General features: G+C 42.8%; 1 protein-coding gene across 7 annotated transcripts in view; it reads left to right on the top strand.

The window, feature by feature from the left end:
- The window catches only part of FLI1 (Fli-1 proto-oncogene, ETS transcription factor), an 89,147-nt gene that overhangs the window by 68,705 nt on the left and 6,905 nt on the right, over nt 1-13,537 (top strand). For all 7 annotated transcript variants that reach the window (XM_075173072.1, XM_075173071.1, XM_075173075.1 and 4 more), the window contains one exon: nt 774-842. In XM_075173072.1, coding sequence (XP_075029173.1) covers nt 774-842 — 69 coding nt within the window. The remainder of the gene's footprint in view (nt 1-773; nt 843-13,537) is intronic.

Genomic DNA, 13,537 nt, shown 5'->3' with positions numbered 1-13,537 from the left:
GAAATGTGTATTACATGCTGGCTTCCAAGAGCTCATGGGGCCTCTTCCTCCATTTCCAGAGGAGTTTGCAGGAGAATCAAAGTAAAATGCTTAGAAAGGAACATTTCCACCATAGACTGCAAAACAAAGACCCTTCCAATGGGTTCTTTTTTGTGCTCCTCTTGAATAGTTTTGTTTCAAGTGGGGCTGGATAGAAAGACCACTCTGAACCAAGAAAGCTACTTCCAAACTCCACAAAGCATGGGAGATGCTGGAATACCAGTGAGATTTTTGCAGCTGTTGGCCCAATACCAAGCATGTGACACTCTAAAAATGTTCAGATCCTGACAGTGCAATTCATGTCACTTCTACTATATGTTCCTCAAACAGGAAATTTCTCTATCACAGCTAGAGAGAGAAGAAAGCTTCTTCCTTATCCTGTAATACAATCTGTGCCATAGTAATTTCTAGAGGCTCTGCTGTGATAGATATTGTCCCTCTATTAATGTGCTATACAACCTCACCCTTTTATATCAGTTTTCAGTGGAGGACATCAAGACACTCAGTGAAGGAGGCAAATGTATTTTTATTTGCAAGTGGAGAAACAGTAGCACGTGTGACATACAGCTACCAAGCTTTTAAAAGAATTTCATATCCATCATAGAAAATGTGTGCCTAATTTTCTGAAAAATTTGGTCTTTAGATCCTAGTGATAGCATTTTCTACCTGCCTGCATGGTTCCCCACCGGCAGAGCGCATTCAAACTGCAATAACTCCTTTTCTTTTCATTATAGGTAGCTCACTGCTGGTCTACAATACTCCATCCCACACAGAAGCTTCCTCACGTCTTGCCACCAAAGAAGGTCAGTCTTTTGCATATAAATGTTCTGGCTTCCTGTGCTCTCCTGATGTTTTTGATTGGGTTAAAACTAGACCTTTTATATTATATGCTTGGCATGAAAATGTTCTGATCTGCTATGCATGCACAGCATGGTTAAAATACAATAATTCACAATTTGCAGTCCCATCCATGCTGAAAATCACATCTCCGCTTGTCCAGCCGACATTGCGGCATAAAATGTGTATCTGTCATTTTCACACTTGTGTATTACTGAGTTGATGAACTGATGGCATATTTTCTGTTCTTTATGTGAAGCAGTTTGAAATCTCAGATATATCGCAAGGACTGAGACATCATTTCTCTCTGAGTGAGTTCATAGTTGAAAGGATAAAATTTTCTCACAATAAATTCCATTATTGAATAAAGGCACTCAGGTCTTCCAAAACCATTCATGAATGTTTCAACCAGCAAGGAAGACCAAATGTATCTTTTTGACACTTTCATTTTGGAATATTTTTATTTTCTTTTTCAAATAACCCCAAATTTTTAATCTATTAGAAATTCTGATCATGTAGATGGAGCTTAGAAATCTTGAAGTTTAAAAGTTAATAACATACTTGGGGCTCCTTCAGACTTTTGAGTTGTTTGTGTATCCTTCAGTCAAGTTTTTCAGGTTTTTCTCTGCAGCTGGAGTCCTATTCCTTTGTCTTGTTTTTAATGAAAAACTGGATTCTCAGTCATGATAAAATTATGAGAGTTGGTGTGATGGGTATGATGCACATCCCTTACCTAGATAAGAGTAAGTCACAGCCAGGCAGTTGACTGCTGTATGAGATAACCCACCTAGAAGGAGTCTGCTCTTGTGCCGAGACAGTTTCCTCACCTCATATATAAACATTTCTATGCTTTTCAGGAGAACATGGCTTCATTGATGAGCCACAAGTTTGCATTTCAAAGAATAGTTGGGAAAGGCAGACTGTCTTTTATTTAAGCAGCTGGAGAGAGAGAAACAAAAAGCCCCATTTCACTGAAAGGCTACAGCAAACTGAGATCACACATTTAACAAGCTTCTGCATGGTGTGCCTGGCTGCTTCATTGACTAGCACTGCTCTTAGAGCCAGCACTTCTTTCTCGTTGCACCACGCTGCATTTCATCTCCAACATCTGTCTTGGACCCTGGACACAATATCAGTGCTGGTTTTTACAGCAGCTTCTTTTGTCCAACATATAACTATCCACTTGAGCTGTCTGTTCCCTGGCAGGCTGTTCTCTCTTTATGAGACAGGCATTAGTTGATAAAACATGGTACATTACAGAGACAAAGCCATTCAGGCTTTTCTGTGACCGACTACTTTGACGCTAACAGTCATCTATTTAAAATTAATAAAAGCTAGGCTTGTTCCTATTTGAACAAAGCAGACACACATGCACGTGTTCCTCCACAATTTCCCCCATAAACATACATGCACATCCAAAACTGTGTTCTTTCTGTCTCAGACCAGGTGGTTGCTAAAAATACAGGGGAGAAAGCTGCAATTTTTTTATTAAAGAGAAATGCTCTGTGTAAAATTGCACCCCTCTGAATTTTTTATACTCTTTATCTTTGCAAGTTGGGCCTAGAGTCACTCAGGCAGAAGGAAGTTTTAGGGAAAAAATGTTCCTCCCCCTCCATTTTTACTGCCCTCGAGTGTGTTTCTTTAGTGCAGCTGACAGAAGTTTGCATTTGATTTCTGTCAGCTAGGCGTTTTTAACTTTACATGGTACTTTCATCATCTGTCAATAAAGGACTAAACACACTCATGGGATCGTCAAATAAAAATTAAGAACTAGCATAGAAATGTTGAAATCCCATCTATTCCTCTTCCTACAATGCATAAATTTCCTCTGCATTCATTTGATGTCTGAATACTGTTTTAGGATAAACCAGCCCACTTCAACCTCCTGTAACTGATTCATGCTCCAAATATTATTCGTGAGGTAAGATGACAGGATAAGAGACATGTGAACATGACAGGCTGACAGATAAGGAATTGGGGGAGCAGAGTGAAGTGTCTTGTCCAATATCACAGAAGAAACTCATGATGAACATAAAACTGGACTTGGAATTCCTCAGCCTCGGTCTAGTCTGTTAGGCAACCGGATTTTCCTTGCTTCCTTTTAAGGCTTTTTAATGGGCTCGTTTCAAGATGATTATATTCTTTTGGAAAAGGAATTTCAGGTTAAAAATAATGATTTTTTATAAGCATTTCTTGTCTCCTTAACTTCTCAAAAGATGAAACATTTTTCTTTATGTTAATGCATCTTGAATCTACTAATCCTGTAAATATGTCTTCTCTCTAGGCCTGTGAATAAAAACAGACAAACAAATTTTTCTAACCACCTTTCTTGAGGATTCAAAAGCAGGAGGAGGTGATGAAATAGTACAATACATGTCAGACATAGGAAAAAAATGCTATTTTCTTCACTCCTCCTGTAATTTTTCTTGCACATTCTCTAAGATCACATAACTAACACAAATAACCTGCTTGTGCAAACTCCAGGGAGAAATGCACCCTCTTTGCATACACTTACACTATGCTTTATACAACGTATTCCATCCACATACTGTAAAAAAGAACCTTTTGGCAAAAAAAGGTACAGCTGCAACACAGGCAGATGCAGATGTTCCAGATGCAGCATTCGGCTCTACCCTCTCCCGAATTTATGACAGACATAGCAGGGCGTGCTCTGTAGCCACAGCAAGGACGGCGTCACCCAGGAGCACAGGGCACCACTTGACCTGTGGCCCACGCTGGCAAGGGCAGCACTGCTGTCACAGGACTGGGGTTCGTGCCGTGGCTCTGGAGACAGAACTGCCTTGGCTGGTCGCAGCTGCAGACTTTACTCCCTTTTTCCCTTCTATTTTCTGCCCTTCTCACTTCTCTTCTGCAATGCCAGCTCTGCATACGGAAGAACCTCTAGCACTGCTCTAGGAGAGTTAAATCGCTTTCATAGCAGAAACAGATACTGTAAACTTACACAGCTGGTGCACAAAGCATACGCATTTTGTTCTCAGATCAGATAGGTAGAAACCTTGTCGTGTTCAAAGGACTCTTGTTGCCTGAGCTTCTTTGCTTCTCAGCCTCATAAACACTCAAAAGTATGGTATTTAGCGTCATTGGTACAAATTGTCTTCAGCTGCCTTTGAGAAATAAATTGCTCTAATGAAAATCACCAGTATTTTTTGGCTAGAGAACAATTTTCTGGAAAATGAAATGAGGTTGCTCTCATTGCTGAATGGAAAGATTTGTGTCCCACTCCCAGTGCTCCACTGGAGAGATGGTCTGTTTCATTTTCCGTGACTGTTTGGAGCAATGACCGACCTGCTGTAGGTACAGGAGACATGGGAGAAGAATCTGAGACTACATTATCTGCCCAAGTCCGAGGAGATTTTAAATTGCTTGCCTTCAGAATGGTGTCATTTTAAGTAGGTTTCCATAGGGAAATGGAAAGTATATTCACATACAACAACATTTAGGAGGCCAAAGGGCTGTCCCTCGTATGGTTGTGAGCATTCTGGCCTCAGTCCAACACATTTTTAAAGTCCGTGCTTACTTTTAAGCACGTTGGGGTCTGCATAACTCGCGTGTTTAATATACAAGCCTAAATGCTGTGCAGGATTTGAACTCAAGAAGGATTGTGCTGGCAGTTTCCAAAGAGGCAGAATCATGACATGTTGATGTGCAAAATTGCACGTGTCTAAACAGACATGTAGGAGTGTCTGGTGTGGTATTTGTGGTGCTTTGTAGTATGTGCTGATATGCAGTGAGGTGGGTATTTGTGCAGTGAGGTGGCAGAGTGGGATGAAGGAAGGCTCGGCTGATAAGGGCTACACCCACACATCACGCATGAGAATTTAGTGGAGCGATTTTGTGTGGCTGTTTGCTTCCAGATTACAGGTTATGTATGGTCTTGTTTAAAAGGCTGGATTCAGCAACAGGTCTTTATCCTCTGTATACGTCAGGCTCAGCCTAAGGCAATATAGCTATATATCGCCTTATATATATATACTTATATAGCTTAGAATAGTGGTAAACCAGCACTAGCCCAAAGTCTTATAAATCCAACCTAAATTCAAGCAGAACATAGGAAAAGCTGATGTGCTATCTGCATTTTCAAAGAGGGAAGAAATTTGTATGTGAATACATGAATATGGATGTAGGAGACGAATTTTAAGGATTTAGTCTGTGGCTATTACGTGTTTATGTTTGCATTATAAAAGTGTTTGTGTGAACAATAAGGATGTTTGGGTATAAAGTGTGTTTGCTTGTATGTTTTGTTCAGTTGTTGGCAAATTTAAGAAGATAAACAAATCAGTGAGCTCTGAAACTCACACAGAATGGTTTCCCGTGGGTTTGTACCCATGTTCGTTGTGAGCCCCTAAGGAAGAGTTTCCTGATGTTGGAGCATTAATAAGATCTCTCTCACGCAGGTTCCCTGGTACCTAACAAAATGTGAGTCCGTGCAGCTGCTTTTCTCGCAGTCGAGGCTGCAATCTCTCTCCTCTTTCCCCAGCAGTTTCCTTTAGATTGGTAGGAACTCTTTAAAACTCATCTCTCCCGCTTGTCAAATTCGGTGACAATTTTGGGTGACAGGTTTAAAAGCTTTTGGGGACTGGAGAAAGAGGGGCAAAGAGACCACAGGCAGCATGATTGCATAAGCACGGTTCCCACAGGAAAAAAAATCTCAAATTCCTGCATAAAATTCTTCTCTTGAAAAGGCCATTTTTCAAGTCTAAAAGGTTGTCATGTGAAAAATATTGACCGGTTTCAGTAAACCCCTCTTTCGAGTGTGTCAGTAAGGCCCCTTGTTCACAGCAAAGGTTATAAACCCTCCAGTCTCAGTTGCGTCAGAGAAAAAGCAGTTGCAGCTTTATGCCCTCTTAATTGTCTGTACATGCTAAAACATTTGTCGATCATATTTGTGTGCCTGGTGATGAAATATCCCATTTTTAGCTCCGTAGCAGAAAAAGGGGAGGCTTTTTTGGTGCTTCTCTTATTGCGACTGTGTGGCCAAACCAGGGATTTATGATTTCAGGAGAGACAGTAGCTAGCGCTCTTGGATTTTTCTTTTTTTCTTTCTTTTTTTTTTAATTGTTTTCCTTTGAAATTCCAGAGTTAGTGTTTTGTCTGCTTTCTCCCTGACCCTCTTCGGAGGCAGGCGTGTGTTTTTTCACCAGAAAAACTGGAAACAAAGAATCGTTGTCTTTAAGCTGTAGCAGGCAGGAAACCCAACTCACAAGGGATCACCCTGAGCCAGCGCTGTCCCAGAGTAGACTCCAGTTCTCTGAATTCAACCTGACAGCTTGTCTGGAGCACTTTCTAAGTAACCATTATCCTTCCTTTTCTCCCAGCAAAAGAGCTATTATTTTTTTGCCTAGGGTGCACTGCAAGCAATGTTATTGCACATGTGTGTGGGGGTTACACATTTGCTGGGGTGCAGTCCCTCCCGTGAAAAGCTCTTGGAAGCGCTTTGGCTGTTTCCTAAGAGTAAATTTGTTTCCTGATAATGAGTTAAGTGGGCAAATGCTGTAAAAATGCTAGCTGCAATGTCTGCGCATGTGTGTCTTCCCTTCCCTTTTCTCTTATGTGCGTATTGCTGCGTCTAGCTTTTTTTCTCCGTGAATATGCGTTTCTTTTTCTTTACTTCTGCATTTGTGTATTTTTCAATAAGTGCAAGCTGCAAGCACGTTAACTGTTTGGTTTTACCCCCTGTGTGCTGGGGGTTAAAATATGCACAGTACTGTTTGCGTATTTGTGCGCACTCATGTATGTGTTTTGGATGAATGTGTATAGATGCATGCAAAGGGTGCTCAAAAACACGCCTCTCAGAATATGCAATTGTGTGTCTGCATTTTTGCTCAGTAGCATGCCTGTCTGCATGCGGCTGCTCGTGTCTGCAGCCCTGCGTAGCTCAGTAACATGCACGTTGACTGGAAAGTGACTGCTTTTCAAAGCTGGCTCTGAGAGGGATTCTTAGGACACATGCTTCAGTCTTCATGCACTGTGCATTGGGACTTCTGCTGTTGATATTAAAAAAAGCAACAACAACAAAAAAAATTCTCATTACTTCCTCCTTTTCTTCATAATGTGTCTTTGTAAGTGTTGCACAGGGTAACTTAGACGTGAATCAGGAAGTTCCAGCGCTGCACGGCTCTGGGATATTTTTCTAGCCACACTCGCACAACTGGGGGCTGTCGCCTATGGCTCCAAGCAAACAGGGAGCGACTCCAAATTTTGGAGGCCAGAGCCCTCCTCCGAGTGGGGAGCAGAGCTCCAGGCTCTAGAGCTGCGGTGCGTAGGAGCTCCTTCATGTCACCCTGCCAGGCTAAGGCTAATGAGGGAGAGGGATCGCAGATCTCAAGCTGGAGTGACCTCCTTCGGAAGAGACCAGGACTACCCTAAGCACATCCCTGTCTGTGCAAGCTGAATGAGCGCCCTTTGAAAATCCTGAATCCCAGTTCTGTGCATGCACTATGTTAAGCTCCAGATACTGTCTGACGCTGGAAATAAGTGGGCTTCAGCCACAGTACTTTAATCCAACACTGGATCTTAGAATAGGAGTTAAATCGGAAATGTTTGATTGCTCTGATCTGTATTTCCATAAGGACAGCAATGCATAACTGGGCTCTCAGCTACTTTCAGAGATTTCCCAAGTTAAACCTGTTCTTCACATCCATGCTCTGCAACAGATTTCTTATGTAAATCCAGCAGTCAGTACCTTCTCACCTGGTTTGAGCTGACTTCAAGTCAAAACCCAATGTTGTTCCAAGCCTGGACTTCGGTCTTTGTGTTAGTTCCTCATCTGTAAAACAGGTTAATAGTAATGTAGAGATGTTTGACAATTTATTTTTTTTTAAGTTGTGAAATAATCAAGTAGTCTGATAATGTAGAGTAGAAGTTATTTTGAAATTATTTGGCACTCAGCTAGTTGCTTCCTCTTAGTGGAGAGACTTAGAATTACTTAATTCCACATATGATCCCTGTACTGGTGATTCTTTAGTGCAAGGAGCAGGACATTGTGGTCTTGAAGCAGAAACAAATGAGTTTGGTGCTTGAAGGCACTGGAAAGTCTTACGTAATCATGAGAACAGTCATGGTAATACCGGCTGTGAATGACATACAGCATGACATATGGCATACGTGCTAAGCAATTGTTTTAATTAGCAGAAATAGTACATTGAGAAGTAATTCAGGGCAAAACAAATAATACTGTGGGTGAGATTTTGAGGTCTCAGTGTACACAGTTAGGACACCCATGTAACTCATAGCTGGGTGTATGCCATAGGGCTAAAAGTTAAGGGAAGCCAATTGCTGATTTTCATGAACCACCTCTTGTAGCTGTTGAAAAGGCCAGAGGACTCCTCATACTCTGCTCTGCTTTCTAGTCCTGTTCCACCATCTCTGCCACACACTGTCAAACCTCCTGCAGACAAATGATAGCATCCAGAGCCTTCATAGCTCTGTGCTAAGAAAAACTGTATCTAAGCAAATCTTTTGCTGCTGACGTTGTAAGGTTTTGCACTGTATGTATTGAGCATTTAGTACATATACTTGGAGCCAGAATGGGCCTGGGAAGAACCTTATAGACTCTACAACCTTTATGTTTGCTGCCATCATTTAAAACAATGTGTCTAATGTTTCTAGGAGGAGTTGGAGGTGTTTTTGGCTTCCTTGCCCCTCCAGAAACCCACAGTCTAGGTTTCTTCTCTCCAACTGGCTTTAAACACAACCCCACCTCTTCAATGCGATCTCCAGGAGGTTAAATGACGGGAGTGTGAGGGCTGGACGCTCAACAGCTTGGCAGACCTTGCTTACATGTTTGGTTTGCAGCAGTAGTGTTTTTTGTTCCCATGCGCCTACGTTGGGACTTTTCCAGGATACCAGAATAGTGCCAGTCCTAGCCACCACACACAACCTCGCTTTGGGAGGAAAAGCGGTGAGGTCCTATGCCCTCCTTTCTCTCTCTCCCTGTAAAGTAGTTGCCGCAAAATAGACCCCAAGTGACCACTTAGATTAATCACAAGTCTGGATCCCTTAGGACACCTGGTTCTGCTTTCCCCATTTAGAGAAGCTAATTTAAATTCCAGCCACCAAGCCAGGATCCTTTCTTCCTACTGAAGCAGAAGGACTCATTGCAAAAACCAGACTGTGTTCTGCATGGAGAATCCCATGGATCCCATAGCCTGCTTCAAATTTGCAGCCTTCTCCTTCCCCTGCTTTGCTTCATTGAAATCTGTAAGGCCAAGTCCTGTCTGGAAATATAGTACCTGTGCTCCCTAACCAAATACGATAGGGTGTTCAGGAGCAGTTCCTTCTGTATTTCAGGTTTGGGAGTTTTTCCATCATGTGAACTGGGATCATTCGACCTTTTGTTGTAAAGCACCCCAAGATGCTGTGGTAAGGAATCCAACAGAAGATGGCTAAGTGACTACAGTCATTGCTGCTGTTATTATCCAGCTGAGTCAGCAAGTCAGACTGGGTCAGAGACTGTCAGTGTGCTTCAAAGGGAAATGGAGGCAGTGTTAGTAAACGGTCAGACAATTCACTGAGATTTAGGAAACTTACCTTTATTTTCTTCCTGGCTCTGCCCCCATGACTTAGGACAAGCCACTTTCCATCCTTTGGCTTCCTAATCTCCTTGGAGGTATCAGCTCCAATAGGCAGAGATTGGTGGGCTCTTTCTATTGCTTAGCACCTACCAGCCTGGGGAATCAAGACACCCCTGCGAGTTTGCTGCACGTGTGTTTCCCCAGACATCTTCTACAAAAGTTAACCCAGGCATGACACTGCCCACGGGTCTGAGAGAGGGAGCTAATGTTCAGAGCAGTCGCTCCGCACCTTGACAGTGAGACCTAGCAGTTCATAAAGCAGACAGTGCCTGGCTGGAAAAGAGCTGCCGCTGCTGCCAGTGATGCCATGAATACGATAAATACGCCATGCTATTCCTTCCCAGCCTTGCTTCCAATTAAGGGCACTATGCCAGCATAGACGGCATTTCAAATAAGATTCCCCTATAGTGCCTATAAAGCATTTAGTGCATAAATGACCCAGCCCCACTGTATCCATCCTAGAATAAAAAGGCCTGAAAAATGAGGATATTACTGGCCCAGTGCCCATTGTTCTCCTGGAAAACCTTATCAAGGCTGGTAGCACAAATAGTGCCTGAATCTGGTTTAACTGAAAAAGGTCCTAGGGAGAGAGCAGCATGAAGGGGCTGTCAGCACTCACCGAGCAGCTCAGGAAGCGCAGGGACTGTGAGCCTATTGTTCAGTTGAAATCCCCCCTCCTTGCTTCTCCCCTCCGTCCCAAGCTTTCAGATTTATAAAACACCATTTTTAAAAAAAAATTTTAAGAACATTTTAAAGCTTATCAGAGAGGGTTTGCTCTCTAATACATCATATCTTAAACACAGATTCCCTAATGGCTTGTTCATTGGACTGCATTCAAGCTGAAAGGACTGCTAGGCATCTGGGATGGTCTTCGCTGTGGTGTGGAAATCTGCTTGGGGATTTTAAGCCTGGTTTCCTAAGTAAATGGGCCTGTGCGTGTCTGTCCATCTGCCCCTAGCCCACAGCAATATTTGAGCCTATTAGTCTGTTTAGACTAAATATGATCCAGAAGTATGGGGAACAGGAGCAAAGTAGCACTCAAGCTGTGAGATGAAGGGGGGCAGGTCTGTAAAGGTGGACTGGCGGTTCAGTGGAGCCTGCCTTATCTTCCCGACTGCAGTGCCATACCTCCTAGACTTACACAGCACAACGTGCAGCCGTTCTCCTCCTCCACGTCCCACAATCTCAACCGGGGGATCCCTGGAACACACTCCTTAGTTTCTTCTCTGCACCAAGTCCTTCCTTTGTTGCGCCAGACAGTCTGACAAGAAGAAACTCTAGAGGTTTGGATAATATAGCTCATCTCTTGAACTTTACAGGACAGCCTGCCTAATACCCAATCTTGATCTTGCTAATTTTGCCATGTTCTAAGCCTTTCTCAGCCTAGCAGGCTGTTTCACTACTGTGTTAATTCTGATTTACATCTAATTCCAGCGGAATCAATAGACTTTGAAAGGGGAGTTGCACAGCAGAGGATGAGAACTTCCAAATGGCACAGAGGGTGGCGAGGTAGGAGCTGAGGGAGATGTGGGGTGAGAAAGTATAGATGAAGGTTAGAAAGGGTCCAGAGACTAATGCTACACAGTCTGTTCCACACAACCTGATTTCTGGGAAAGCCACTTCATCTGGAAAAGGCAGCTAAAGCCTGAGGAAAATGCGTTTATGCATGTAAATAACTAAAATTACATTTAACCTTCTTCCCAGGCGCGCCGTGAGTGTGAATGTTTGCAAAGCTGTGAGATCCTTAGTTGAAAGGTGCTGTGAAAGTGCAGAGCATTATTAATATCCTTTACCTCACTCATAATAGAGTATGCATTCATTCTGGGGAATTTCTGGACATAAACCAGACAGCTGCAGAATGACATTTCTTGAAAGCATCTATGATTTATTTTCTGCTCTTTAATTCCATTTTGTATTGAACACACATTTGTCATAGGACTGTTGTTCCACTGGGCCTTTTAAGTCTAAAACAGACTTGGGGACCTGATCCTTAACTGGTGTAAATTTGCCCCTAACTTCACTGTAGCTATTTGGTGATTTACACCAGAAGACGACCTCAGTCCAAGTCTTTTAATTGAATTTCCATAGCGCAGCAAGTTTTGGTGTAAAATCCAAGTGGTTTTAATGACAGATAAGACTCTCCCTGTAACTAACCGTCTGGCTGGAGTTCTGTAGGATCTCTTTGAGCCACTGGGCGTCAGGTCCTGGGAACGGTATTGTTTTTGCAGAAACTCGAGTCTCTGGATAGGTTCCCTGGCTCTGCCTTTTCCATTTTGTTTTAAACACGTTCGGCTTTAGAGTCTGGGCCTGGAAGCTGGGAGGGCTGGTGTGGTTCTTTCACGTTGCATGGATTTTTGTGAAAACAAAACAAAAATAGCTTAGTGGATTTGGACTTTTTTTTTTGAGAGGAAGAGAAAGAGTTGGAAACTTGCACTAGCTGAGTGAACACGTTGTTTCAATAGCAATGCCTGTATTGCTAACTACTGTATTTAACCATTCTTACCATTGCAAAGTCACGCTCGGAGCTAAGTCTCATCCTAACAAGACAAGTGCGGCTGCCCCTATATACGGCCACACTTTACTCCATAATCCATACTATATAGTGGAAACTGAGGCAAAGGGATTCATCTGAGGTGTGCTAAACCTGGATTAAACCTGGATTAAACACACGCACACTGTCCTTCCAAGCTGATATTTTACGTCCTAAAACGTACGCTGCAAGGAAACCCATTCAGAGAGGTTTTAAACGATAATTTTGTCCAGGCTTAGCCAAACTTATCTGGAGAACCACGCCTTGATCCTGTAAAGCCCAAGCAGCCACAGCAATACCTGCCTGGTCAGCACATCTGATTGTAATAGTGTCACTTATTGGTTAAAAAAACCCTCAGGAGATGCATTTTACACTCTTTCTGTGACATTGTGAGCAAAGCAGGCTCTTCCTCTGTGACAAAGTTTCTCCATCTGGAGGAGGAGGAGGAGGAGGATCATCTATCCAGATGATGGCCTATTTGTTTATTCAAAACATGCTGATGCATCTGAATCAACCAACCCATTTGTAGCAATTGATTCACATCGGTCAATTATCTGACCCAAAAGAATCAGAGAAAATTGAAAATGTTCAATGAGTTCTGCTATTTTTTGGAAAGGAATTTTTTCCCCAATTTGAAAAGAATTTTTCTGTGGGAAAATTAATTGCTACCTTTCTTTTTAACAGGATCACCATGTAAGTGACATTTCCATTAAAATTACATAATGGCAAAACTGTTTCTGATTGAGCTAACCAAAATGTACATTAGCATCTCGATTGGTGGAAATTTCTGAGGTTTTGCCTTTCTCTCTCAATGCAGAACTCTTATGTTTTTTCAAAATATTTCCCAAAGCATTGCTCTAATAGCTCTAGTTGTAATTCTTCTGAAGGATATCCCAGGGGAGAAATGAAAGTCAGAGACTAGCTGCAAAGTGGACATGGGAAAAGCCAGGGGTTACTTCAGACCTCATCTCTGCTCTCCTGATTTCAGTCACTGATAGAGCAGCAGCCCAAGCTCCGGGTGCACTCAGATGAAGTTAGGATTTGCACGACAGGTTTCCAGCAAGGAAAATGCCACCCGTGCAAATAGCATCTTATTTACAAGGACGACAACTGCTGAGGACTGAGCTCGGGGATGCAATTCCCCGGCAGCACCAGGCTGCAAGCCAGTTTCCAGCCCTGCTGCTCCTTGCCCGGCCATGGGAGCGGGGACAGGGCTCCCTTCTGGGGACAGCACGGCGGGGGCTGCCGCCTCCCTCATTCAGAGATGTCCTGTCGCACTCTTTGTACCAGGCTGAAACCGTAGCGGTTTGTTTTTCAGTCTCATCTATTTGCAGTGGGGTTTGCGGTTTCTAGTAAAAAGGGAAAAAACAAATAAGTAAAATAAAAATAAAAATAGGCAGATTACATGAGCTCTATTTTCCCCCATTCCTCTTTCTTCCCTCCTCCTCTTTCTCTCCCTCTCTTCCCCTCCCCTTCCCTCTCCCGTCCCTTCTCTGTTTTCCTTTTCATGCCAATAACTAGAAGGCTGTAATTTCAA

This window comes from Calonectris borealis, chromosome 24 (assembly GCF_964195595.1).
Source record: "Calonectris borealis chromosome 24, bCalBor7.hap1.2, whole genome shotgun sequence".
NCBI lineage: Eukaryota > Metazoa > Chordata > Aves > Procellariiformes > Procellariidae > Calonectris > Calonectris borealis.
Note: the sequence above shows the minus strand (reverse complement) of the source record. Positions and strands in the feature narration are given on the sequence as shown.